General features: G+C 38.9%; 1 protein-coding gene across 1 annotated transcript in view; it reads left to right on the top strand.

The window, feature by feature from the left end:
- The first annotated feature begins 9,496 nt into the window (after nt 1-9,496).
- lmnb1 (lamin B1) overlaps nt 9,497-27,311 on the top strand; it is a 105,288-nt gene continuing 87,473 nt past the window's right edge. The window contains 2 exon segments of the mRNA XM_077243440.1: nt 9,497-9,581; nt 9,854-10,222. Of these exon segments, the coding sequence (XP_077099555.1) occupies nt 9,861-10,222 (362 nt within the window). The 5' untranslated portion in view covers nt 9,497-9,581; nt 9,854-9,860.

Raw genomic sequence — 27,311 nt, 5'->3', positions numbered from 1 at the left:
GTTTTCCTTGGTTTTATTACTCTGTACTAGCGCTCTCTTTCATTGTATGCTAATAATTAATTTTTTTGTACGCTTGTGCTGTTTTTCTCTTCGCTCTTCTTTCCATGTTCTGCGCTTGCTCTTCCAAATTTTGCATTTCGAGTTTCATGTAAATTAGGGCGGGCTTAAGCATCACCATTGGTCCACTAGTTCTAGATTGACAGCTCATCCTCTAGCCAATCAAACGAAGAGGGGAGTTGACGTCACTCCAATGCGACTCGCGCTACTGATGGGCCGTTTCTCAATATGCGTTCTTGTCTGTACTTGTGTTCTTGTGGACTTGTGAAACGTTATCAGTCGCTGCCCAAGTACTGTCTCAATACACAAGTTTGCATTTTGGCAAGAACGGTTAAAAATCCCGGAAGTGTTCTTGACACGCCCATTTTACCGAGGATGCATCGGTTGGTAACTTGTGTGAACTTGACGGCAGAAATATCCCAGCATTCATTTCGGCATTCAAGGAAGGTGCGGGGAGCAGAAAGGCAGAACAACAGTACGTCGTTTTTCTACAATTTCGTATGCTATTTCATCACTAAATTCACTTCTGAGAACATTTGATGCGAGAAATCTACTGTGTAGATTTCAAATATTGCCATTTTTACGAAAATTTATGGCGAATCGAAAATATGCTCAAACATTTTCGGTAGTGAAGAATCTCCATAAGCGCACGGGGGTGTAGCTAGCGAGCCAACCGGCCAGTCATGCTAAGAACCTGGCTGTTATCATCAATAATTCTTGTTATGTTTGGGTACTGAAGACGGAGCTGTGCGGGGGTATTGCGCAATACCAGCAAGAACACATCGCCTCAAACTGTCAGCAGCGTTCTGTGTGCTCGTCACCTTGTAAGTTCATTCTTCCAAGAACAACTAGCAAGAGCGTTCTCCCCAAGAACACAAGTCCGTTCTTTGCATTCTTGGTTTTGAGAAACGGCCATGCTCTCTCGTAGCTACAGGTGAAGATAACCATCAGCTTAGCTGGCAAAAATCTTTCCGTGGCAGGACACCGTTAAACTGTATGTGTGCCTGCAACTCGACCTGTTACGTCTACCTGGTGATCCGTTATCGTTAAAGAGTAACTAAACACTAAAACAACTTTTTTTAGTTACTTATCTGTAAGAATGGAGCTTCATAAATGCTGTTCATTGATTCGAGTACATTTTTTGACATTTGTGTATAAAGTGTTTTAATTTTCAAATATATGGTGTAAAAACGTCTGACTGCTAACCTCTTCAGGTTAAACGGAAAGCTCCTGCAGTAGGGGTACTCTCTGACGTAGAATACTCTCTGACGTCACTCTGCCACGCCCTTGGTGCGAGCTCACCACGCCCTTGGCAGCCCCTGGTATAAATGCATCTGTTTCCGTCAAAACTACTGTAGCGAGTCAGGAGTTGGAATTACGAGTATTGAAAACGGATAGATATATATTAGCATATAGTTAGCATAGCATTTATATAGTTATTCGCATATCGCTCCAGTGTGCAACCTGCATTTTACGTGGGATTGCTTCTCCAATGCAATGGAGGTGGAAATGGGCTTCTCCCCACAGCTCGCACTGCCAAACGCTGCTCTTCATACCTCTTCCTGCATGAACTCCACCACCGCAGCGGCGTCATGATGTGAGTGAGCATATATTTTTAATCACAATTTATGTTCCTTCTTATTAGGCTAAAGTTAATTAATCCTCTGGTGTCGACAAACGCGCCGGCGCGATTTGCTGATTATTTTTTTCACATAGCAGCAAAATATAATGAACGTAATAGTAATAATATGTTCCTGGAAAAAAATACCTCACAATGACTGAATATAAGAATAATCGGATGCCGATCGCGATGCGGGAGTTAAGACCACAGTTTGAGCTGGTGTCCACAGACAATTCACCCTCCTCCAGTTCAGGTGAAGGTGGGGGAGAAAAGTTCTCGACTTCAAATGACCGCTCTGTTGCAAAGCTACTTGCGTCACTCCATTTTAGCTAGTTTGACAGCAGCTGTCACTGCGGGTCTCAGGTGCACGCCCCCCCGCTCAGCCCCGCCCTCGGTTCGTCGCCTCTATCTCCGCTGGGCTCTGCCCACTTTTCCAGCATTTTTCAAATATTGCCAGTGGGTGGAGTCAGGCTTTGACCAGGGGTTTAGTTACCCTTTAAATTCGTCACCCTAACGACGACGACCTGTCACAGTTAACTTATGCCTGTCTGATGATCCATCATATTCACCTTTAAAGGTTGTATCAGTGATTTCTGGCCCAAAAATAAATGTCTAATCTTTCCTAACGATCCGCTAGCTGCCCGCCCCATAAGCATGCCGTCTAAAAACCGCGTCTCTGTAGGCAGCCTAGGCTCTGAGATCTGCACACAAAAACAAATGGGTACAACCACCACTCAAAACCAAAATAAAGTGTTCCAACCAATCACTGACAGGGGCGGGTGTTGTGAGGTTTTGCGCTCGTGCACGGCTGGACGCGAAATCGGAGCAACACCCGCCCCTGTCAGTGATTGGTTGGAACACTGTTTATTTTGATTTTGAGTGGTGGTTGTACCCATTTGTTTTTGTGTGCAGATCTCAGAGCCTAGGCTGCCTACAGAGACGCGGTTTTTGGACGGCATGCTTATGGGGCGGGCAGCTAGCGGATCGTTAGGAAAGATTATTTTGGGGCTGAAATCACTGATACAACCTTTAATGCCCTGGCCTTACTTCTGGACCTTGCACTGTGAGTGTCGATCTCCTGCGAGCCACACAACAGTGTTTCATTAAAGAATTCCTGATTTGAACGAGAAGTTTGAATGAATGACTCCCTCATAAAGACAGTAACTTGCCACCACCTACTGGCCGCTTTACTTTCATATTTAATCTATGACATGGAAGGGCAATGTCGGTCCTCCTGGGTGCAGAGTTTAGCTCCTCCAACCCTAATCAAACACACCGAAACCAGCTTATCATCATCTTTAGGATTATTAATACTGCTAGGTTTTTATCGGAGTTGACACTAAACTCTGCAGGACAGCGGCACTCCAGAAACGACATTACCTATCCCTGATCTTTTAAATAATTTTCATGTTGCTGTATTAAAAATTTAAGCTATATTTAAAACATTAATCCTAAACTAATATGCAATTATGTAGCTATGTAAATGAACACAATGACTATAATAATTCACTGCATATCAAATCCACCTGGTTTCTGTAATCTCCTCTGTACACTATCATTTTCATTAATCTTTTTTCAAATGGTACATCTAGTCTAGAATTAATTTACCAGGCTACCTAGGCTATATGATCGCTTAACAACAACAATTAAGAAAATATTTGAGTATAGCGTATTTAACTGTAACTGATCACCAGGTAGGCTGTGCGTTTTTTTTCCTTTTACAAAGGCTACATGTTTATTTTAAATTTTAGTTGTTGTTGTTCTTTGTTTTACATACTCTGAACTGTACCACAAATGCCTTTGTATTTGTCTTGTACTTTTTGCACTGTATGCCTTGTCTGTAATGGATATAAATAATATGTATATATATATATATATATATATATATATATATATATATATATATATATATATATATATATATAAAGGTAGGCTTTGTGTAGCGTTGAAAGGCCAAAGTCCTAAATTCTTCAGACGGGTAAAATGGCCGTTTTTAACTTAATTTTTGCAAAGAAATGTAGTCTTTCAAAACTGCATGATGTTTTAGAGCTGCCTTAGCATATTAACATCATGAGCCAAGTATTGTTTAACACCAATTACCAGTGTGCGCATTAAAATGTAGTAATGTTTACTGCTTAAAAGTCCTTGTAAAGTTTAAAATAAACTTGTCTTCCCCTGTACGAGTGAGCATCAGTAGCGCGAGTCGCATTGGAGTGACGTCAACTCCCCTCTTCGATTGATTGGCTAGAGATGGAGCTGTCAATCTAGAACTAGTGGACCAATGGTGACGCTTAAGCCCGTCCTAATTTACATGAAACTCAAACTGCAACATTTGGAAGAGCAAGCGCAGAACATGGAAAGAAGAGCGAAGAGAAAAACAGCACAAGGGTACAATTTTGAGCAGAAAATGAAAGAGAGCGCAAAGTACAGAGTAATAAAACCAAGGAAAACACAATTTTAAAGAAAGCATGAACACAAGTTAAAGTTTTGTGATTTTTTTTTTATGTGTAGCGGGCCTCACTCTTCTTCGTGAAGAGCATAGAAACGCCACTACTAGCCTAGGCATGACTACGCCATCCTGTCTACCAGGGAAATATTAATCCTATGTATTTAATTTTTTACCCACAAGACACACAGGAACGTGATTGTCAAAGGAGGGCCAGAGACGTGGATACTAAATATACAAAAAGTTTTATTTTAATACTCGCAACAACTAGTAGACCCTTACGTGCGGTGGTGGGCTCGTCACCGAGTGCTGGACTGGATTGCAGTGTGTGTTGATGCTTGTACACGGGGTGTGCGCACTGAAATTTGTGTATCTGCCGTTAAGCCTCGGCCTCCTTTATCTCTTGGTCTCTTTTGCGTGAATGCTGATGACCCAGTTCTTTTTTAATGTCTTTTTTAAATGGTTGCGAGTATTAAAATAAAACTTTTTGTATATTTAGTATCCACGTCTCTGGCCCCCTGACAATCACGTTCCTGTGTGTCTTATGGGTAAAATATTAAATCCATATGATTAATATTTCCCTGGTAGACATGGTGGCGTAGTCATGCCTAGGCTAGTGGTGGCGTTTCTATAGTTGCTCCTCGCGTAGAAGAGTGAGGCCCGCTACATATGTTTTTTAAGTTTTTATTCATACTTGTTATTTTTTGATTCACGCTTATTATATTTTGATACGTGGCCGCAATACATTTGGCGGGAATTTGATCCCATAGGCCAGAGACGTGGATACTAAATATACAAAAAGTTTTATTTTAATACTCGCAACAACTAGTAGACCCTTACGTGCGGTGGTGGGCTCGTCACCGAGTGCTGGACTGGATTGCAGTGTGTGTTGATGCTTGTACACGGGGTGTGCGCACTGAAATTTGTGTATCTGCCGTTAAGGCTCGGCCTCCTTTATCTCTTGGTCTCTTTTGCGTGAATGCTGATGACCCAGTTCTTTTTTAATGTCTTTTTTAAATGGTTGCGAGTATTAAAATAAAACTTTTTGTATATTTAGTATCCACGTCTCTGGCCCTCTGACAATCACGTTCCTGTGTGTCTTATGGGTAAAATATTAAATCCATATGATTAATATTTCCCTGGTAGACAGGGTGGCGTAGTCATGCCTAGGCTAGTGGTGGCGTTTCTATAGTTGCTCCTCGCGTAGAAGAGTGAGGCCCGCTACATATGTTTTTTAAGTTTTTATTCATACTTGTTATTTTTTGATTCACGCTTATTATATTTTGATACGTGGCCGCAATACATTTGGCGGGAATTTGATCCCATACTCGCGTGTAGTGATGTTACTTTCAGTGCGTTTTTGTCATAGACTGTAAAAATATGAGGCGCCGAACTGGACAAAAGCGAAGCGAACTGCGCGAGAGAGACCGAGCGTGTCAGTGCGCGCGAGAGAGACCGAGCGTGTCAGTGTGCGCGAGAGAGACCGAGTGTGTCCGGGCATTAGTAGCCTAATTAATTGGTACATAGTAATATATACTAAATAAGAGGCATGGAAGTTCGATTTATGGACATCAATAATCGGTACAAAAGTCTTGTTTTTAACTATTGTTTAGTAAATATAAATAATTCGAGCAGATAAACTTTCATATGGAGAATTAAATAAGATTGAATGTATGTAGTAAGATTTCATAACTAATCACTGTGCCACAACCAGGTTTTACGTTTCTTGAGCGTCAAATAACAATGACTCTGAATTTTATTCACCGACATCGGGATGTTGTCTGTGCAAGTCGTTACCACGAGAACTGTGGATAGGATAATGGCATCTGTGAGAAAGATGGATATATCGGCAGACTGCCTTCGAAGAGAGTGCAGCAAAATAACTAACTGGCCTGACTGGGATAGCTACAGGAAATGTTGAAGTGTTTTTGTGTTTTGTTTTTTGTCAAAGATGTTATAATCTTTAACAAAATGTTTAACGTTATTTGACAAGCATACACACATACATGCACACAAAAGACACCAATGCACAGAAACACAAACCTATATTTAATGAAATACATTTGTTGTGTTGTTGCTATATCACTCTAAAGACAACCGTCACCGTGTCAATTTACTGTTAATAAAATGATTTCAGCCGAAATTACCTCTGTTGTTCTATTTTTTTATTGGCCCTTTACCTGAATGTTGTTCCATATGGCTTACGAAGGTACCTGCTGATACTCTAACTCATAATTTTTAAACATTATACTTTTTTGCGCTTAAAAATTAAACATGTTTAAGACACTCGTGCTAAATTATAATAATATCATTAGATGTCATGCATGGCTTGGATGATAATACAAGTGCCAAAACATGGCCCATTTTAGCTGACTTTACCATACTAAAAAAATACATATATATGTGTGTATAAAATAAATAATAGCAATAATAGTACCACTTTAAGAAACAATAATTATAGTTGCACAAGTGCAAAACCACACATACATACTATACATATTCATAATATACAAATATTACCTCAGATAGCAATGATTATCAAATACCAACAATGGTAGATGGAATACCACGAGAGTATATTACAATAACACACGGCTACCAACAATGGTAGATGGAATACCACAAGGGTAAATAACAACTAATCCAACACTCCACACAACATGAATACAATCAAACCTCATTACCATTATAATGGGACCAGACCTTTTGTTTATAAAGACGTCTGAAATTGTGTATGCCTTGACATTGCTTTAATTCCGGCCCCAGATTATTCCACAACGTAACCCCACAAACAGACATAGAAAAACTCCTCCTGGTGGAACCCACCATTGGGACCACAAAGTTTCCAAATCCTCTCAAACTGTAAGACTGCTCTTTATAAGAAAACATATTTTGAATGTTCGCAGGTAATAAATAATGATACGCTTTGAACATAAACTGTGCATTATATAATTTTACAAGATCCTGCATTTTTAATAACTTTGATTTGAGAAAGAGAGGATTTGTGTGCTCAAAATAGGCGGCCTTGTGTATAATTCTTACAGCTCTTTTCTGTAGCAAAAAAAGTGACTGTATTACATTTTTGTAATTATTGCCCCATACCTCTACACAGTAGGTTAGATATGGCTGTATTAAAGAACAATACAAGGTATGGAGTGCATTATAATCAAGAATATGTTTAACTCTACTAATTATAGCAAGGCTTTTGGAGACTTTAGTAGTTATATGTCTACTAAATATAGTGAAGTTTCTCAGTCATTTAGAGTAAAGAATAAACAATTCAGTGTTGCAAGTTGTGGAAAAATATTCCCCTTGTAGTGGTACTTGGGACAGACAAGTGTTTTTGTCTTCTGTCTATCTGATTCAAATCACAGTCTGCATAGTCTCTGTTCTCGTGGTATCCAGGATTTTATGCGGTCCTTTCTCCATTTGTCAGTCATGGTCACTGAATCGATGTTTTGAAAGTCTCTCTTTTAATTGTGTAATTGATCAGTAATTTGCCAATTTTGTGGTTCTATTTAGGGACGAGTAACACTGGAGTTTGGTTTATTGAATAATAAGATATAATTAATAAATATGAAATAGTGTGTGATTTCAGAGTGGCTTGACACCTAATTGAAGACAACATGTTAACATTATGTTAAAAGAGAGAAAGAAGTAAGCAAGCTACATCCTGCTAATTCAGTGGTAATAATTTAATTGTTGTTTTTTATTTATATTGTTGTCCATTAATCGAACTTCCATGCCTCTTGCTTTATTACTTGCATACCAATTACTTATGCTCGGACTGTCGAACTGTGTCTTACTGACACACTCGGTCTCTCTCGCGCGCACCGACACACTCGGTCTCTCGCGCACCGTCACACTCGGTCTCTCTCGCGCGCACTGATACACTCGGTCTCTCTCGCGCACTGACACACTCGGTTTCTCTCGCGCGCACTGACACACTCGGTTTCTCTCGCGCGCACTGACATACTCGGTCTCTCTCGCGCGCACTGACACACTCGGTCTCTCTCGCGCGCACTGACACACTCGGTCTCTCTCGCGCACTGTTGCGTGCGCTCTTAGACACATTCTCTCACGGTCTCCCTCGCATCAAGTTCAAGTTTCTTCATTAGCATGACATTTGGAGTAGACTATATTATTGCCAAATATTATAGTATTGCCATTTTAATGTATTTAAATACAGAATTACACCATAAAAGTATGGTAAAGTCAGCTAAAATGGGCCATGTTTTGGCACTTGTATTATCATCCAAGCCATGCATGACATCTAATGATATTATTATAATTTAGCACGAGTGTCTTAAACATGTTTAATTTTTTAGCGCAAAAAAGTATAATGTTTAAAAATTATGAGTTAGAGTATCAGCAAGTTCCTTCGTGATCCATATGGAACAACATTCAGGTAAAGGGCCAATAAAAAAATAGAACAACAGAGGTAATTTCGGATGAAATCATTTTATTAACAGTAAATTGACACGGTGACGGTTGTCTTTAGAGTGATATAGCAACAACACAACAAATGTATTTCATTAAATATAGGTTTGTGTTTCTGTGCATTGGTGTCTTTTGTGTGCATGTATGTGTGTATGCTTGTCAAATAACGTTAAACATTTTGTTAAAGATTATAACATCTTTGACAAAAAACAAAACACAAAAACACTTCAACATTTCCTGTAGCTATCCCAGTCAGGCCAGTTAGTTATTTTGCTGCACTCTCTTCGAAGGCAGTCTGCCGATATATCCATCTTTCTCACAGATGCCATTATCCTATCCACAGTTCTCGTGGTAACGACTTGCACAGACAACATCCCGATGTCGGTGAATAAAATTCAGAGTCATTGTTATTTGACGCTCAAGAAACGTAAAACCTGGTTGTGGCACAGTGATTAGTTATGAAATCTTACTACATAAATACAATCTTATTTAATCCTCCATATGAAAGTTTATCTGCTCGAATTATTTATATTTACTAAACAATAGTTAAAAACAAGACGTTTGTACCGATTATTGATGTCCATAAATCGAACTTCTATGCCTCTTATTTAGTATATATTACTATGTACCAATTAATTAGGCTACTAATGCCCGGACACACTCGGTCTCTCTCGCGCACACTGACACGCTCGGTCTCTCTCGCGCACACTGTCACGCTCGGTCTCTCTCGCGCGCACTGACACGCTCGGTCTCTCTCGCGCACACTGACATGCTCGGTCTCTCTCGCGCGCACTGACACGCTCGGTCTCTCTCGCGCAGTTCGCTTCGCTTTTGTCCAGTTCGGCGCCTCATATAAAAAAGGTTTTTGTGCAGTTTGAATTTTGTCTCAACTGCATCGTTGAACCCCCTGATGACGTGGTGGTTGCTGATTGAATGTCCGTGGTCACGTGTTAGCGTGGTTCTTCTGATTAGCGGCCATATTAGTTCAGTTTATTCTTTCACGCTACCGGTCTCACGGTAAGACGCTCACACAATCACATACATATTTTTATTATTTCATATTTTACAGTGATGTCGATGTAGGATACTGCCGTGTTTAAAGCAGCTCTTGTAGAGTTCACCTTGTTCGCTCGGAGCGTTGTTTCTATACTTTTCATTCAGAAGGTAACGTTAAACCGTTTTTGTCGTGCACATAATCATTAGCGTTGATCGGATGTTTATAATTCAAGTTTAATCATGGGACCAGACATTGATCGTTCACGCTGACTCCTGTTCCACTGTGACTGCAGCTAAAGCATGGCGAGCGCGGCGTGTACCCCGGCCGGGCCGCAGCCGTTGCCCCGCGGCAGCAGCGCGACTCCTCTGAGCCCCGCGCGGATTTCTAGGCTGCGGGAGAAGGAGGACCTGCAGCAGCTCAACGACCGGCTGGCGGTGTACATCGACACGGTGCGCGGCCTGGAGACCGAGAACAGCGCGCTGCAGCTGCAGATCTGCTCGCGCGAGGAGGAGCGCGCACGCGAGATCTGCGGGGTCAAGGCGCTCTACGAGACCGAGCTGGCGGACGCGCGCATGACGCTGGACCATACGGCGCGGGAGCGCGCGAGGCTGCAGATCGAGCTGGGCCAGATCGGGAGCGCGCACGAGCAGCTGCAGCACACGTGAGACACTTCATTCAAACTTCATTTACATCTAATTTCTCTGTTACTATATAATTGTGTTTTATGGGAATAACTATATAGTTTTTTCTTACAAATACACAAATTTGAGGAACTAAAATGTATGTTAAAAATAGTACTGTTTGCACTGAGGTTGTGTCCAGGTCAGGGTGTCTCTCGGGTTCAGATAACATTGACCTGTACTTTGAGATGCACCAAAAGGAGGATTTCTTGGCAAAAACCATAAATTCTGGATGTGCTTGGCCGAAAACTGAAAATCACTTTTTTTTTACTTTTAAAAGTTTTTTTGTATTTTATTAACAATAGATCAGGGATGGGCAACTCCGGTCCTCGAGGGCCACTTTCCTGCAGAGTTTAGCTCCAACCCTGACAATAATTATTTTTTAGTAATCCTGAAAACATTGATTAGCTTGTTCAGGTGTGTTTAATTAGGGTTGGAGCTAGGGATGCTCCGATCAGTATTTTTGCAGCCGATAGCCGATTTCTTGTCATGGTGATCGGCCGATACCGATCCCTATACCGATGCTTAATATACTTTGGCTACGTTTACACATAGCTGGGTATTTAGAGAAACGAATGTTTACGGGTTTTTTGTGTAAGTGAGAGGCCAAACCGCAGGGAAATATCTGCGTTTTCCCTTCGTGTAAACGGGACTTAATATAAGACCAAGATAAATACAAACAAGATGGAGCAGTCTGATGCAGCCCACAAGGTTAAATTAAACATTGTCCAATAGTAAACTTTGGAGGACAACATCAACATTTAATCACCTAAAATAGAGAAGTCTGATGTAACTTCAACCTTGTCCAATACAAGTCTGAGCAGGACAAAAATTAAATAAATAAATAATTTAAACTCCTAAAAGAACAAATTGGAGTAGTTTGATGCTACTCATTAGAAGGGATTGGCATTTCAAGCAAAAATAATATTCGAAGATAGCTGTATTATTCACACTTGCAAACTTGTCGCTTTTCGGCGACAATCGCCGTTTTCTCTGCCAATTGGGTCATTTACGTGAATCGCGTAGAACCGGAGAGTTTTTTCTTTGAGGGGGGGGGTTATAATCCGCCGGAGCCATTGCCCAACATAAAATGGCAAACGTAATGCAAGCGGAACGAAACTGCTCGTTATTGTGTGGTTGACGGACCGTTTATCAGTTTGGACCAAAGCAGCGCGAGCCGAGCTTGATCAAGCGACACTGTTACTACACAGCGCTAAGAGATCAAGTAAAGGATTAATTTGAATTTGCCACAGAAGTAATAACATCGCTGCGAGATCTAGTGAGAAACATTCACATTTCTCCGTTATTAACGGATCAAACAGCACTGACGTGGAAACCAGAAAGAAACATTGTGCCATGAATGAACTATCCAGTGTCCACAGATCAGCAACATTCACCATGGATTTACTGTAGTAACACTAACCGCAACCACGGAAGTTTGGCAGGAATAGTAGGCTATAATGCCTTCAAGTAACATTACGTCGGTTATATTTTGACATTATGAATACAATTGGTGCCCTCAAACTAATCTGAACTAAAATATGTTTGTTTATAACTACTACAGTATTACATTTCCTTTTTTCCAAGGAGCTGTTTTGTTTTATATGCTCCTAAGAAGAGTCAATTATAGCTCCAGAATTGCTCAAAGTAAAACAAATATCATACTTTATGATGTTAGTTTTCATTTAAAAAAAGAATAAAAAAATTAAATCAAAAAAATTACCAAAAACCTGGTAAACAGTAAATTCTAACAACATAGGTCTATTTAGATAAACAATCTGGCGAGCATGTTGTTTTAGGTTAATACACCAACAGCAAATTTCTGTCTAATAAAGCGCTCAGAAATGTGTGATATCATAAGATGCCCAATATATCAGGAGACATTTGGAGTGGGTCAGACATGATTTTGACCACTTAATTAAGTTTTGTTTTGTAGAAAGCCAGTCTTTAAAGTGAATTTCGTATTGTAGAAATTGTATCTTAATTTCGCTCAATGTTTCATCAACCAATTGGCTGAATTTAATAAATAAGAAGCGAAATTATAATAGGACACGGAGGGGCCCGCGCCTGAACTGGAGCGCGTCTTTTAAATGAACCGAAAGTAAGCGTATAAACGACTTGCCTCACAGACCTGAGAACGTATAGAAAGCTTGAAATTTCTACTTCAAAGGTATATTGCGCAACAGTTCATGTTAAAAATACCCATTTTTCTTACCCCAACATGCATAAACAATTGCCTGATGGGCTGAATGAGCCCTTCTCTGATCACTGTGATTGCCTCTATAATCCTGTACAGTAAAATAAATAAGAGGGATTCGGGTCGGAATTTGAGACTGGGCGTGACGTCATGCGCGTTCACGCTCACCTGGCTATGTCTGGCAGGTTTGTGTATTTGCCGCAATTCTCCGTATCAGAGAAGACAACTCGCGCAAAAAAAGTAGAAGATGGATTCAAAGAGACCGGCTTGTAGTCCATTCAAATCCCCAACGCAAACTCCACGCAAGACAAAGAAAACACACTCTGGTTGCAGTTTCGCTTGTTGGTAGAGGGGGGCATAGTTCTGCAAAAACTCAGACACTTGCGCTATGCACCTTTAAAATAAAAATAATCGATAATAAAAGAAATCGGGTATTCTCTGCTTATGTAGGCTAATCCGTATGAAGTGTGAATTTCTCTCTATAGGTGCGTTCACTACATGCGAAGATGGCGTCAACATCGCCAACTGTATCTTTGCAGCCAGAAAACACTAGTTTATTAATAAACAATTAAAATGTATAATGCTGCATAAACATTACTTTTGCCGGTTCTTTGTGGCAAGCTTTATGCATGCGCTTGATATGCGGAATATAGGCATTATTACGATAACGCTCAAATGGTTTAGTATTTTCTCCCATATATATTTAAGTAATTAAATGAATATAAATATTCGGTTAGACTAATGGCTTAAATTAACTACTACTAGTCAACAAGAAAAAAACTTTAGTCGTGCACGAGCAGCCCTGCTTATTTCACATATTTCCTAACCAGCGCGTCACTGCGGACGTTCTGAGCGAGCGGCGCTGTGTGGACTGACAACTCTTCAGAAAGGCGATCTCTCTGGAGGACAATGCCGCCCCACATGAGATTCCTTTGAAACATACATGGCAAATAGCTCATTTTTTTCATTGTTTCTCTACACATCATAGTAATTCCACACCTGCGAAGACGACTGCTAAATGATTTGAGTGCCCACGCATCATGTACCTTCTCACGTTTTGACGTAATCAAATTGTGATCGGTTTGTGAGATTGGCCAAGTTTAGTGAGTACAGATCGAGTCATGAAATGTGATTATCGGCCGATAATTGTATTCTACACTATTGCATTCTGAGAAACTTATAGTGACAGTTATGTCTTAATTTGTGTCAGGAGTTATGAAATGAAAAAATGAGTCGATACCTTTAATATGAATTATGAGCGTCAGCTGGTCCATTCATTAAAAACACTCCGTGCTGTCGTCATGACAGCGATTCACAAAACAACGTCCCTCAGGGCTTTAGCTCAAAAATGTGCAGACTTGGAGAAATATTGATACATAGATTCACATCATATTTCTATAGACAGGAATAATATTTATTGAATTTATACCCAAATGCGTCGATGTAATCATTGATCGCTTCTTACTGAGATGTGCTGTTTTCAATTCATACCAATAGCCTGAGGGCGCTATATGCACAATAATAGTCCATATATGGATCATGAAGAAGACCCATCGTCATGTGACATTCCGAGACGTCACTGATACAGAAAGTAGCTGACAGAGATCGCTCCATATGATGTCTATGGCTGTAACATGCAGATAAAAATGTTTTGAAGACAATGAACATGATTGCAATGATGTTTGAGTTACCTGTGTTCTTCAAGCCATGCCAGGTATTTCATAATAATAGATTATAATTATAATGTAATGCTAATCGATATAGATTTCATCATCGTGCAGAACACTATAAATAATACATTTTCTGTCTGATTTTTTTTTTATCTTAAGCCAAATTAGATCACAGAAGGTTATTTAAAACACTTGACTTGCGTTATAAAGTAAGTTTGGAGCACAAACATGGTTTTAATCTCATAAATGGTCGTGTATTGATGGTGTGCTAAGCTAACATGCTAGCTAGCCCAGGTGCACCTGCCACCAGCAGTTATTGTTTTATGATTTTTTTTCTAAATAGGAATGCTTACTGAAATGTTTCGGTGCATTTGATACCAGTTTCAAATATTTAGTGTGAACTTTGATAAAAGAAATTAGGGTTTGAAACCCTATGAATAGCCTGTGAATAGCCAGTCGTTAGTAGCTATAATGCAGACAAAAGAAATGCATATTTAGAGCCATAACCAGTCTGGAGAGGTGTGAATGTTTGCAGGGGGAGACTGACACTGAATGGGGCTCGTTTGCACCACAAAATAATAGAGACAATAGACTGAATAGATGACTCAGAAGATGACTAAACATCAGTTTGCATTTTAGAGTCTAATCAAAATCAAGTAATTTGACATGATCTTGAAAAACATTTAACTAAATACAGAGTTTTAGACTTATCATTTTCAGATTTTAAATATAAAATGGTCACACATATGGCTTTAGCTGCAGTGCATTTCTAGATTGCTCCAGGGCCAACTTCAATTTTATTTTCATGAAGATGTTTCATAAAATAAATTTCTAATAACTTTACAAAACTTTGAAGCTATTTAAAAAAATCATTATGACAATAATTAATTCTTCTTTTACAATAAACTACCAGGTGTCAGCTTTCAAATGAGATCATACTTGTGCTTTTAGTGCAAAGGGTTCATGAACTGTATCTGTTTCAGTTTGGGTATGTCATTTCTGGGGATTTTTCAAAAGTGGGCTTGCAGCTTAACAGGTTAAACAGCGCAGCGCAAACCATACATACATGCAAATAAATGTAGCCTACAATAAAGTAACCCCTCCTTCCTTACAAAAAATTTGTTCTCTGCTGAAGTTTAGGAGTTTTTCCTCACAGAAGACAGAAGAAAGACAAGATGAAATGCACACATTTCTTATGTTTATTATCTTTAATAATGTTAGTAAAGAGTAGTGTGTGTGGGACCCATCAACTGACAGATTCCTCTGTGTCACTGCACAGCAGATTTTGATTTACATGAACCTAAAGAAAAATCCTTGAAAAATTTATAATAGCAAAACTGCTGTGTCAAACTTAAAATTAACATTACCTTGGCCGTCCCCTGGTATGTAAAATTAGTGAAAATGGGGCATTCACAGGAGGGTTGAAAATAAGGCCCACCAGAAGACATAAGTCTTGTATAGCCTCTTGAAGTTCATTGATTGTGGTGATGAGGTCAAGGTCATTCTAAAAAATTATACAGGTGTGTGTGTATGTGTATATGTGTGTGTGTATATATATATATATATATATATGTATTCAGGTTGATTGGGAGGGACACTTTTTCCAATTAATCTCAATGGCAAAAAGTGTCCAAATCACACTGAATTCACCTTATAAATCAATATCACAAAATATCAATAACATTAAATCGATCTTTAGTTTTAAATTTTTAAAAAAAATTTAAAACTACAGCGCCGCGCTGCCCATTGGGTGTCGCTAGGAAACACGTCCGTGCTGCGCTGACGAATCGGCCGCGCGGCTCGGACCATTGAACCGCGCAGATGACATGTCAGCGCGGCGAGAGCTCTATAAACCCCCGCTGTCTCGTCCCACTTTTGGTTTGTTTGGCTTCCCATACGAGTGTGTCTGCGTGCGCGCGCGAGAGAGACCGAGTGTGTCTGCGCGCGCGAGAGAGACCGAGTGTGTCTGGGAAGCCAAACAAACCAAAAGTGGGACGAGACAGTGGGGGTTTACAGAGCTCGCGCCGCGCTGACATGTCATCTGTGCGGTTCAATGGTCCGAGCCGTGCGGCCGATTCGTCAGCGCAGCGCGGACGTGTTTCCTAGCGACACCGATGCCCGGCACGGACCATCCTCACCAGCGCTGCGCTGACCAAAGTAAACAGCGCAGCGCGAACCATACATACATGCAAATAAATGTACAATAAAGAAACCCCTCCTTCCTTAGAAAAAATTGGTTCTCTGCTGAAGTTTAGGAGTTTTTCCCTACAGAAGACAAAGAAGAAGAAAGCCAAGATGAAATGCATACATTTCTTATGTTTATTATCTTTAATAGTGTTAGTAAAGAGTAGTGTTGTGCGTCGATACTTTGAAGAACTGCACATATGTATAGAGGCTACGGAATGTTTTGAAAAAAATTCAAAAACCAATGTTTTGTAAGGAAGGAGGGGTTTCTTTATTGTACATTTATTTGCATACATGTATGGTTTGCGCTGCGCTGTTTAAATTGGGTGTCGCTAGGAAACGCCGCGGCTCGGACCATTGAACCGCGCAGATGACATGTCAGCGCGGCGCGAGCTCTGTAAACCCCCCCCGCTGTCTCGTCCCACTTTTGGTTTGTTTGGCTTCCCATACACTCGGTCTCCCTGGCGTGCAGACGCACACTCTGTCTCCCTGGCGCGCAGACGCACACTCGGTCTCTCTTGCGCACTGTGGCTTCTTGCAAAAAAAAAAACAACCTTTGATATGGAGCGTTCTGTGAACGGAATGACGCATTTTAAATATCGCTCGATTACGCGAATTTGATCGTGGGAAGCCAAGATCATGATTAAAATTCGATTAATCGTGCAGCCCTAATATTTTCCTGCATGCATTTGTGATTTTTATCAGGGTCACAGAGGCGTGTCTCTGTGACGTGACAGAGGCGTGTCTCACTCTTTCACTCTATCTCTAGTTTATTGTATTTTGTGTTGAATTGGTCTCATACTAGCAGCAGTTTTGTGATGGTCATGTATGTTGTGAGACTCTTTTGTGAATCAGTTACAGGCTCACGTCATATGCTCATCTTGTGTAATGTGTATGGGTAACGTATTTTCTGCACTATAAGGCGCTGGGGCGGGCACGTAACTCACATTCGCAGCCTGACTCATATGAGTATTCATGTGCGGCGGCTCGCTGACAGCAACAGCTGGCTGTTTTGAATGAGACGACCCGGTTACTGTGAACGGGGAACGCTTTATGAACATTCTGTGACGCCCGAGCAGCGCCGGGGACAGTGTGTCTGTTCGTATGTCTGTTAGTTAGAGTGAGCGCTCGTGAGCGGGCACATAACCTGATTTATACGAAGTTGAACTGGCCGCGTGACATAGCGGGCATAAGATGGACACGAGTGCGAGTTCGCGGGCGAATTTAATAACGCGGAGCAGTAACAGTAAAAAAAAAAAAAAAATTCCCCACTGGCCTCCAGGGCCAGTAGATCAGAATTTTGCTGGCCCCTTCTATATTTTTACTGGCCCTGAAAGAAATATAAGGAAAAGCACTTTTCCATTAAACTGTATTTATTGTGTACATTAGGATTAATTTTTGATAATTTTTTTCAATTCTTGTCCGCTCACAATGACAGTAAACTAATTACATTACATGAGTGATGAGTAGGGCTGCAACTAACGATTATTTTGATAATCGATTAATCGGACGATTATTTTTTCGATTAATCGATTAATCGGATAGAAATTAAATTAGATTTTTTTTTTATTATAACTACATAAAACCGTAAATCAGGGTATTTATGTGTAAAATTGTACTTTAAAAAGTGCAAAAGCCACACATTGAGTTTTACTAATATCAATATTTGCATTGTTTTTAATGATAATTGCTGATGGCAAGTTGACAAACATGATTATTGCTAAAAAAATGATATCCAACATATTATGTTTTAACACAATTTTTGTTAAAACAAATTTACACAGACATGTTGTTCAGATGTGAATATCTGAACTAAAAACATCTAAAATATATAATTCATTTAATTTTTATTTAAAATTAATTATATATAAGGAATATAAGGATAAAGAATATAATATATATTATATATATAATATATAAAAGAATATAATATAAGGATAAATTGATTAAATAAATATAGAAAGACTGAAAACAATTGTGTGAATGTAGAGCCGCAGTAGATCGCGTTTGAAAAACAATTAATACTTAGTAGACAAATGCTATAAAAAGAGAACGGAATGGAGGTAACGTTACCCAGCAAGCTAACAGGCTTGAGTAAAGGACAGGAGAAATTATGCATTAGTGCACAAGCATTCGCTGAAAACCACTGAGTACAGTGACTAAAAAACAATATTTTACTTTTGCTGTTATTAACTGCCTTTGTATTTAATGCTTCACTTTGTAAACACCGTTTTAATTTAACCTATTTCTGCGGTAGCGCTATTTTAATCCATCACTTACGTTGCGAGCGAACTGATTGCACAACCTGATGCTCGAGACAAAATACAGACATCCCGGAAGTCCCGGGAGTCTCCCGCATATTGATTGCGGCTCCCTGATGCCCGCGAATTAGTTCAAACTCCCGAAATCTAGAGCGCGCAAGCAAGAGCGCGCATGCGAGACAGAAGAGACTGCTCCAAACCGTGTAGCGCGCGCGCTCGGCAGAGCGCCTGAGGGAGAGAGACCTTGCGTGTGTGTGCGTACCAGTAAACGATCCCCGTGACGTAAGCAGACCAACTAATCGATAATGACATTCGTTGACAACGATTTTCATAATCGATTATAATCGATTTTATCGATTAGTTGTTGCAGCCCTAGTGATGAGTAACGTTACATAGGCCTATTTTCACTTCAAAATGGGGAAATTATTAGAGCCCGACCGATATATCGGCGGGCCGATATTATCGGCCGATTTTAGGCACTTTCCTAACTATCGGTATCGGCATTTATAATGGCCGATAAATGAATATTTTAAAAAATGCGGGTACGGTGATTCATGTAAGGGTGGCGCTGCCAATAAAGCACCTAAAAGCTGTCACAAGAACTGGCAAAAATAATGATTATGAATACAACAAATATAGCAAGGAGACATTTTAATTGTTTATTAATAAACAAGTGTTTTCAGTCAGTGTCAGCCAAAGATGAAGTTGACGATGCTGACTCGCGATCTTCAGTGAGCGCGCGCCAGAGAGAAATGCACATTTCATACGATTACATGAGTCTGTCTGTCTTTCGTTTTGAATTGTTCTGTTTAAAAGTAGACATTTCAATATAGATATATTTCAATTCTCAGGTCTATACGCTGAGTTTCGGTTCATGAGACGAGCTCCAGTTCACCCGCAGGCGCCTCCGTGTCGAGATTATCTATCGTCTGCTAAATTTACTTCTTATAAATTAAATCCAGGCAAATGGCTGATGAAACATTGATTAAAATTAAGATACAATTAATACAAAACGAAATTCGCTTTGAAACGAAAGGTTTTGTGCTTTCTGTTTGATGTCTATGTGAAAGTTTCAAAGCATTAGTGCCGCTTTCAGAGCGCTCACGTCCGTAGTGCTGAACTGTCGCGTCTGTAACATTGTTTTTTCCTCATAAATGCAAACACGAAAAATAAAATAAAATAAAATGAATATTTTATGTAGCCTGTGGAGACTGAGAGCCAACCCTTCTTCATCCGGTGGGTAGTAGCCTACTTGTGATTTGCGCAGTGTAATTCACAGAATTGATTTCTCTGCTACAAGCCTCTGTCACGTATTGTGTGAGCTTGTGACTATTGCAAGCGCGCAGCTGAGAAGTCCTGATTATATTGTCTGCTATATTTAGGCCTTCTTATTTATTAAGGCAATTGGTTGATGAAACATTGATTAAAATGCGTGGCGCGAGCGATCTCCGACAGTAAACTGATTCTGCTTTGTCTAGGGTAAACAGCTGTTGCGACGCGAGCAGTAACGGCCGCGTCCGGTGTAGACACAGTGTTAAAGCTCATTCTGCCTGATAACACTACGTTACAACATCAAGCAATATTCCAAAAATGTATATAATTATAACACTTTATATAGGGCCATTTTGCATTAAGAGTAGCCTAGTTTCACGTTTAGTACATTTTGCTTACTAATTATTTAAAATAGTATAAAAGTACTGTACATATGTAATTAAAAACGTTTTCATTATGATATAATTCATTTTACTTTAGTAAAAAGATCTGAGTTCTTCCTCCACTGGTAGAGATTAGAGGAATTAAGAGTAAAAATAGAAGATAATAAGGTTTTGTCAGTGACACTTTTTATATATTTATTGATACAAGTTATGACTAAATTAAAAGACAAAGTCGTCGTTAGTGAAGATTATGCAACAGTATTTAGAATATAATATAATATAACATGCAATGCAAACTAGTTTGGTTACAGCTCAGCTGTATAATTCTCATTCTATCATTCCCCCTTCCTCCATTACATATCTGTGTCACACAAGTGTTTGATTACCACATTTGAGTGATCATTGCAAAACGTGTTTATAAAATATATTTATTCTGTTTATAGCTACTGTGTAAAGTACCCATCAAAAGTTTGTACACACCAATAGGAAAGTGTCCAAACATTTGACTGGTATACTGTACTATAATACACATAAATAATATTGCTACTGTATTATAATATACACATAAATAATATCGGCCGATATATCGGTATCGGGCTTTTTTTACTCCCTAAAATCGGTATCGGCATCGGCCCCCAAAAATCCATATCGGTCGGGCTCTAGAAATTATACAAAAGTATATTAGTTTGCCTGATTATTTTTGTCATTCGTTTAACATTTTTGACCTAAAAAAACTGTCAATGAAGAAAAAAAATTAAGAACGCGCTGAATCTGATTATAACAAGACTCAAGCGAACACAAATTTGTGTAGCTTACACTTAATCACACATTTTTAGGGGGGCTAGGCAGAAGTTTAGGGGGGAATTTGATTACACTATTTTTAGATAGCCCGTCGGGCAAGCCGGTTATGCATTTTGCATAACGGCTCGGTCAGCTTTTGTTAGAAATTTCCGGCAAACGAAACGGTACATGCCCTCATCTCCACCCAGGTGTACTGTGTTTCCATGACCCTAGGAATTAGGGCTGGGCGAAGATGGCCAAAAAATAATTTCTCTGTATTTTTCGGTTAATTGACGATATACGATATATATCTCGGTACTTTCTACGTTTTTTTATTTGGATAAAGAAAATCTGTATTTTAAAAAAAAGTTATTTCACATCCTGCTCAATGATATCCAAACAATGTTGATATTGAAGGATATGGAAACAAATATAGGGAATGTAATGTAGGCTATGCATTATGCAATATATTATGTTCAAAAAGGTGGTTAAAATCACATTACATTCTAACATTGTAACATTACAATCTAAAAACAAAAGTAATGCTTTTGTTCTTAAAATGACTGAAGGCTAAACTAAAAATGAAAATAAAAACAAAAGCACAAACTATTTATAGGCTATTAGCCTGCAGTTGATCACCCCATTATAATGGTCACTTTCATAAAAACATATTTGTAGGTTTAAAATTCCACATATGGCACATTTATCGTCTCCAACAACAAATATTTTAGCAATGTGTATATTTTAGTCAGAATTATTGCGTTACTATTCTATTGTGCTTCGTCTGTTTGGTGCGCATGCGCGTGGCGGCGCTCATTAGCAGAAGCTTGAATTTTAGCGGAGATTCACTTGCAGATGCTCATCCTCTCCTGACAGTGAAATGGACATACTTGTTTGACTTTCTAACATTTACAGATGGAGAATATACCTGTGAAATGTAAGTTAAGCACTGAGGAAAGCACCACGTCTCAAACGCATTAAACAGCACCAGTATTTATCTGTCAGTCAGTAACAGTTTCTGTCAGAGCATCTGACAGGCCAAACTGCTTTAAACTTGTTAACTATATCTTACCAGTTATTTTGAAGCGCTTAATATAAACTTGTGTCATGTTTAGGACAAATTGTAGTATGTTCTTTCACTGCAGGAGCTCACACTGCGTACTCCGCTATTTTTCAGATGTGCTCGTATCATATTACTGTATCGATATAAACGGTATTGCCTCATTCCATATCGTTTAAAAAAAATCGATATAGCCTATTGTACAAACTCGATGTACAATGTCCTCTGTCGGAATGTCCTCTTTCTCGTATCAGCCTCGTAGTTCTTTGACATTTTAACGTTATAAATAACCTGAAGTAACATTGACACTCTTCGCGCCACTGTGTATGACGTTTGCTGTTTGTTTTGCTGATGGCCATTCACTGGCCCACGCGGTACAGTGACTGGCCAATCAACTAGCCCGACATACTCTTTTACTGGCCCTGGGCCATCGGGCCATTGCTTATGTCGAGCCCTACTTAAACCATTTTAAAACAGTTTGCCCAAACCCACACAAGATATTAATCTGGAGATTAGAATCTTGTGATCAGTTGTATCGAAGGTAGAGGATAGGTCTAACATAACTAAAACAACAGATACCGAAATCTGTGGCAATTAAATTATCAAGAACTCTTAATAGGGCAGTTTCAGTACTATGTAGTGTCTTAAACCCAGATTGAAATTGAAAAAAGATGATCAGTTTGAAAAGTTTTTAGAGCACTATCTTTTCCAACACCTTAGAAATAAAAGGTAAAGTTGATATTGGGTGAAAGTTTGTTAGGACAGTTGCATTGAGTGAGGGTTTCTTTAGCACGGGTCTAACTGTGGGTCTGAGACGACTGAAATTGGCTAATATTTGTTTCAAGTTTCAAGGATGGATTACATCGTTAGGACACAAGGAGGGTTTAAGATTTGCGATTATGTATACATATTTATTTATTTTTTGGATTCAATTGTTTCTAATAATAACCTCTGCCTGCCACATTACTTTGTGGGCAGGTTTTCTTTTTTGCTGGTCCGATCACATGCTGTATGTATGAGCCGAGTGTTGCTGACGGTCGTGATGCGTATCATGATTCAGAGTGGATCTGCTCAAGTCTCATGATTAGTGATCGACCGATATTGATTTTTTATAACCGATCCCGATACAGATTATTTGCATGTGTATGTGCCCGATAACCGATATGTAGAACCGATATTTATTTACTGTTATACTTCTGTTTTTGGCACAATTATTACAACACAAATGAACTGAACAAACCATTTTATTTATAACAATCACTCCCTCCTTGCATACAAAAAAAAAACCTTTATATTTATACACAAATAAATAGAGGGGTCTGAGTCTAAAAAATAAAGTGCACTGTTACTAAGTGTCTTTGTTTAAAAATAAAAGCTTTGATGAGGTAAAAAATAAAGCACAAAAACTATTCTAACATATTTGGATATGTTTATTTGTTTTCATAAATGGTAAACTAATCAAATTACAATAAAAACATTTATATTATTACATTATATAATTTATATCTAAATTATACATATCATTTATAAGCATCAGCAGCAACAATGTTAACAATAGGCAAAATAAATGTTAAAAGTCTAATGTTTTCATTTGGAAAAAATAATTGACAGGGGAGTCATATCACCTTTGCAGAAATGTAATTCATTTTAAACAGTTTTAGAAGGTTTATGTGCCGTTTAATAGGTTTAAACTAAGAGTGAGGAATAATTCACTGGGTAATATTAATTCACTGCATAATATTAGCTGGAATATTCTATAACATCAGGAAAGTAACAAACAAAACAGCATATACATCATTGCATTTTCCAACTAGAATGTTATTAATTATTTTTAATATTTTTGTCGGTCTAGATCATGAAATGCTTTATGACAAAGTGCTGTTTATCTATGCATTTACGCATAACTATAACATTAGGCTATACGTTACTCAACCGCGATCGCGAGTGCAGATAATAAATAATTAATTTCCACAAAGCGGTATATTTAGATGTGTATTAGCGAAATAATTGCTATGTAGTAAATGATAATATAATCTAGGGTGTTTAAACAAGATAATCTTGTCAAAAGTTTCATTCAGTGGCCGTGCTTGAGCATTCCTGATCATCAACCCAGTGAGTGCTCAGCAATATGAACGAACTTTTTTTTCGAGACTAATGGTGAGCAAATACAACAGATAGAGAATTAAATTCAGCGCTTTTATTTTCAACATGCACTCATTCATGTCTGTTTTATTTAATTCATGTAAAGTTACGTCTTTATTGGGGAAGGACATGACGGATTACGCTACGTGGCTCAATGAGTTCGTCTCAATTTTTTAGAACCAAGCTGCATAAATAAACTATATCAGGCATTTATGTCTCAAATCTCATTTCTGCATGCATGTCTGTTATGTTAAATAAAGTTGAATAATTAAAGCAAAGCAAGTAGAACATACACTTTACCTGTGCACAGAGTTGTTATTGACTGATCTCCTCAGACGCGGGCTGCAATGGCGGAATTCTCAAAACGGCCACAAGATGGCGCCGTTTATTGGAAAATCCGATATTACAAAACCGATTCCCGATTATGGGAAAATGCTTAAATATCGGGAAAAATATCGGTAAACCGATACATCGGTCGATCACTACTCATGATGCGGGTTGTTTCACTTGTACACTTTTTATGACTAGCAAATTATATAACAGAAATAAAAAAAACAATCACTTTAAAGTAATAAGAATCCTGATATATTGATTTAATTTGGCACAACCCAGTTGTGTAGGAACTACGGCTGTGCGTTATCGTGATAAAATCTCAATGATTTTGATTTTAATCATTGATCATTCAGGGCTCGACATTAAGCCTTTTCATGTGCCCAATCTTATTAAATGTATGCTTCATCTTTCATTTTAAATTCCTAAATTTGATCAATAAATTCAATTATTCAGAATAAGACACTAACCACCTTTTTCCTGGTTAGCGAATTTACCCATGATTCATAGCAGGTTTGAACCGGAAGCCGGTTGTCCTTTTCCGGTTCAAAGCTTTATGAAGATTAAGCGCCGCTTGCTCAGAACGCCGCAGTGATGTGCTGGTTAGAACATATGTTAACTGAAGTTGGGTTGGAAGTTATGTATACTATATGGGAGAGAATGCTAAACCATAATGAGCGTTTTCGTAATATATTGCCTATTCTGCATCTCAACGCACGCATAAGCTTGCCACAAAAACCACGGCAAAAGTAATGATTATGCATTAAACATTTGAATTGTTTATTAATAACTAGTGTTTTCTCTAAGTGTCGACTGCAAAGATAAATTTCATGATACTGACTCGCCATCTTCGCAGTAGTGAACGCGCCTATAGAGAGAAATGCACACTTCATACGAATTAACCTATACATAATTAAAAACGAGCAGAAATGGGCTGCTCTCTGCTTATTTTGTTTAAAAGTACACATTTCAAGCTTTCTATAGATATACTTATCATGTATGTGAGGCAAGTAATTTATACGCTGAGTTCGTTGATTAATAAGACGCGCTCCAGTTCACGCGCCCACGCCTCCGTGTCCTGTATATCTACTATTTGTGCTTCTTATTTATTATTCCAGGCAATTTGTTGATAAAACATTGATAAAAATGAAGATACAATTTATACTAAACGAAATTCACTTTAAAGAAAGGCTTTCTACAAAACAAAACTTGATAAGTGGTCAAAATCATGTCTGAGCCATTCCAAATGTTTTCCGATATATTGGGCATCTTATGATCCTATCTTACTCATCTCATGCGGTTCCCTTTTCATATAATCAACATAGATGAAATAAAAAATAAAAAAAACATTATATTGTGAAACTTAAATATAAAACGTATGTTTAGTTTTTTGTTTTTTTTTACTTATATTTAAGCGTCACACTGCTCCGCTTTGCTCATGTGATCTGGTGTTTAGCCTATAGCCTTAACATGCATGCGTGCGTGATGTGATGGAGGGGTGCGATTCTCGAATATTAATTGCATAATACCCAGCGATCTTCGAATATTATTTTTGCTTGAAATGCCCATCCCTACTGGTAACGTATTACACCTTTTTCGTTGGATGCTTCAGTTTTAGCGCAGCTAACCAAAAACGTCTACTCTCTGGTATTGAATGTAGCTGATACAGAACCGGACATAGGCATTCTCTCCTTTTTATCTTATGCTCAAAGCACCCAGTTTCTAAAAAGTTTATCTTATTTGAATTGTTAAAACAACCAACAACAGCACATGTAGAGCCTGAACTCATTCTCTCACTGCTAATACAGTACGAACCGGAAGTAGGCAACCGGAGTCGTCGTCATGGCGGCGCCCATTGTTTAGAGCAGAATAAGGTGGATAGGGCTGTTACCCTAGGTAGGGCTGATCAAATTAAATCATTTACACTTAAAAATTACAATTGCATAAAATAATGTTATGAAATTGATTTAATTATACAAATAAGAAACGTTGGAAAGAATGGTACTACTTTTAAACATAACACTAAACCGCCAGTAGTGGTGGCAGGCGACCGTCTTAATGAGTGAGTCATTAGGTGTGTTCGGCATCGGCTGCGGCTGGATGTAACTGATCGCCGAGAGTTGCCGCCCGCAGGCGGGGAGGAGCTGCAAACAGAGACGTGAAGTCGGACACTTTCTTGTTCCCGTAGTGACCGCTCACGTGGTGTTTGCATACTTTGAAACATCTGTATATTTTGAAAATATTGCATTTATTTCACTTCAGCTGTGGTAGAGACATTTCCATTCAATACTTTTATGTACTGCTTTATACAGCGTCTGTTTGAACAAGAATAAAGTTACTACTATCAATGTGGAATCAACATTTTTTTTAATCAGTTTTATTTTGATAAACATGACAAATATAACATCGTGACTACATGAAAATAGTTATAAAAAATGATTTGTGAGCTTTAGTGGAACTAAAGGTGTGAGAATAAACACGAAACACATGTGATCGTTGTCATGCGGTGAATCCGGCCAATCGTGGAACAGTTGTGTCGTCATCAGAGCTCATGCAGCTGCTCTGGAGAATCTGCGCTGGCTGAGTCCTGCGGCTGCTCTCGAATCGCTCTCGCGCTACTTTAATGGCATACGTCACAGTCATGTGGCGTCGGCGCGGCATAAAGTCGGACAAAATTTCTAACCGGCATGCACTGCTTCAAGTCAGCCACCGATCGGTCTGCGCAGAGCTGCATGAAGTCGAACAAGCCTATTGATTCATTCAATCAAACGATTCGTTCAAACGGCTGATT

This window comes from Siphateles boraxobius, unplaced genomic scaffold (assembly GCF_051911475.1).
Source record: "Siphateles boraxobius isolate OS27281-9 unplaced genomic scaffold, OSU_SipBor_1 25, whole genome shotgun sequence".
Taxonomy (NCBI): Eukaryota; Metazoa; Chordata; class Actinopteri; order Cypriniformes; family Leuciscidae; genus Siphateles; species Siphateles boraxobius.
Note: the sequence above shows the minus strand (reverse complement) of the source record. Positions and strands in the feature narration are given on the sequence as shown.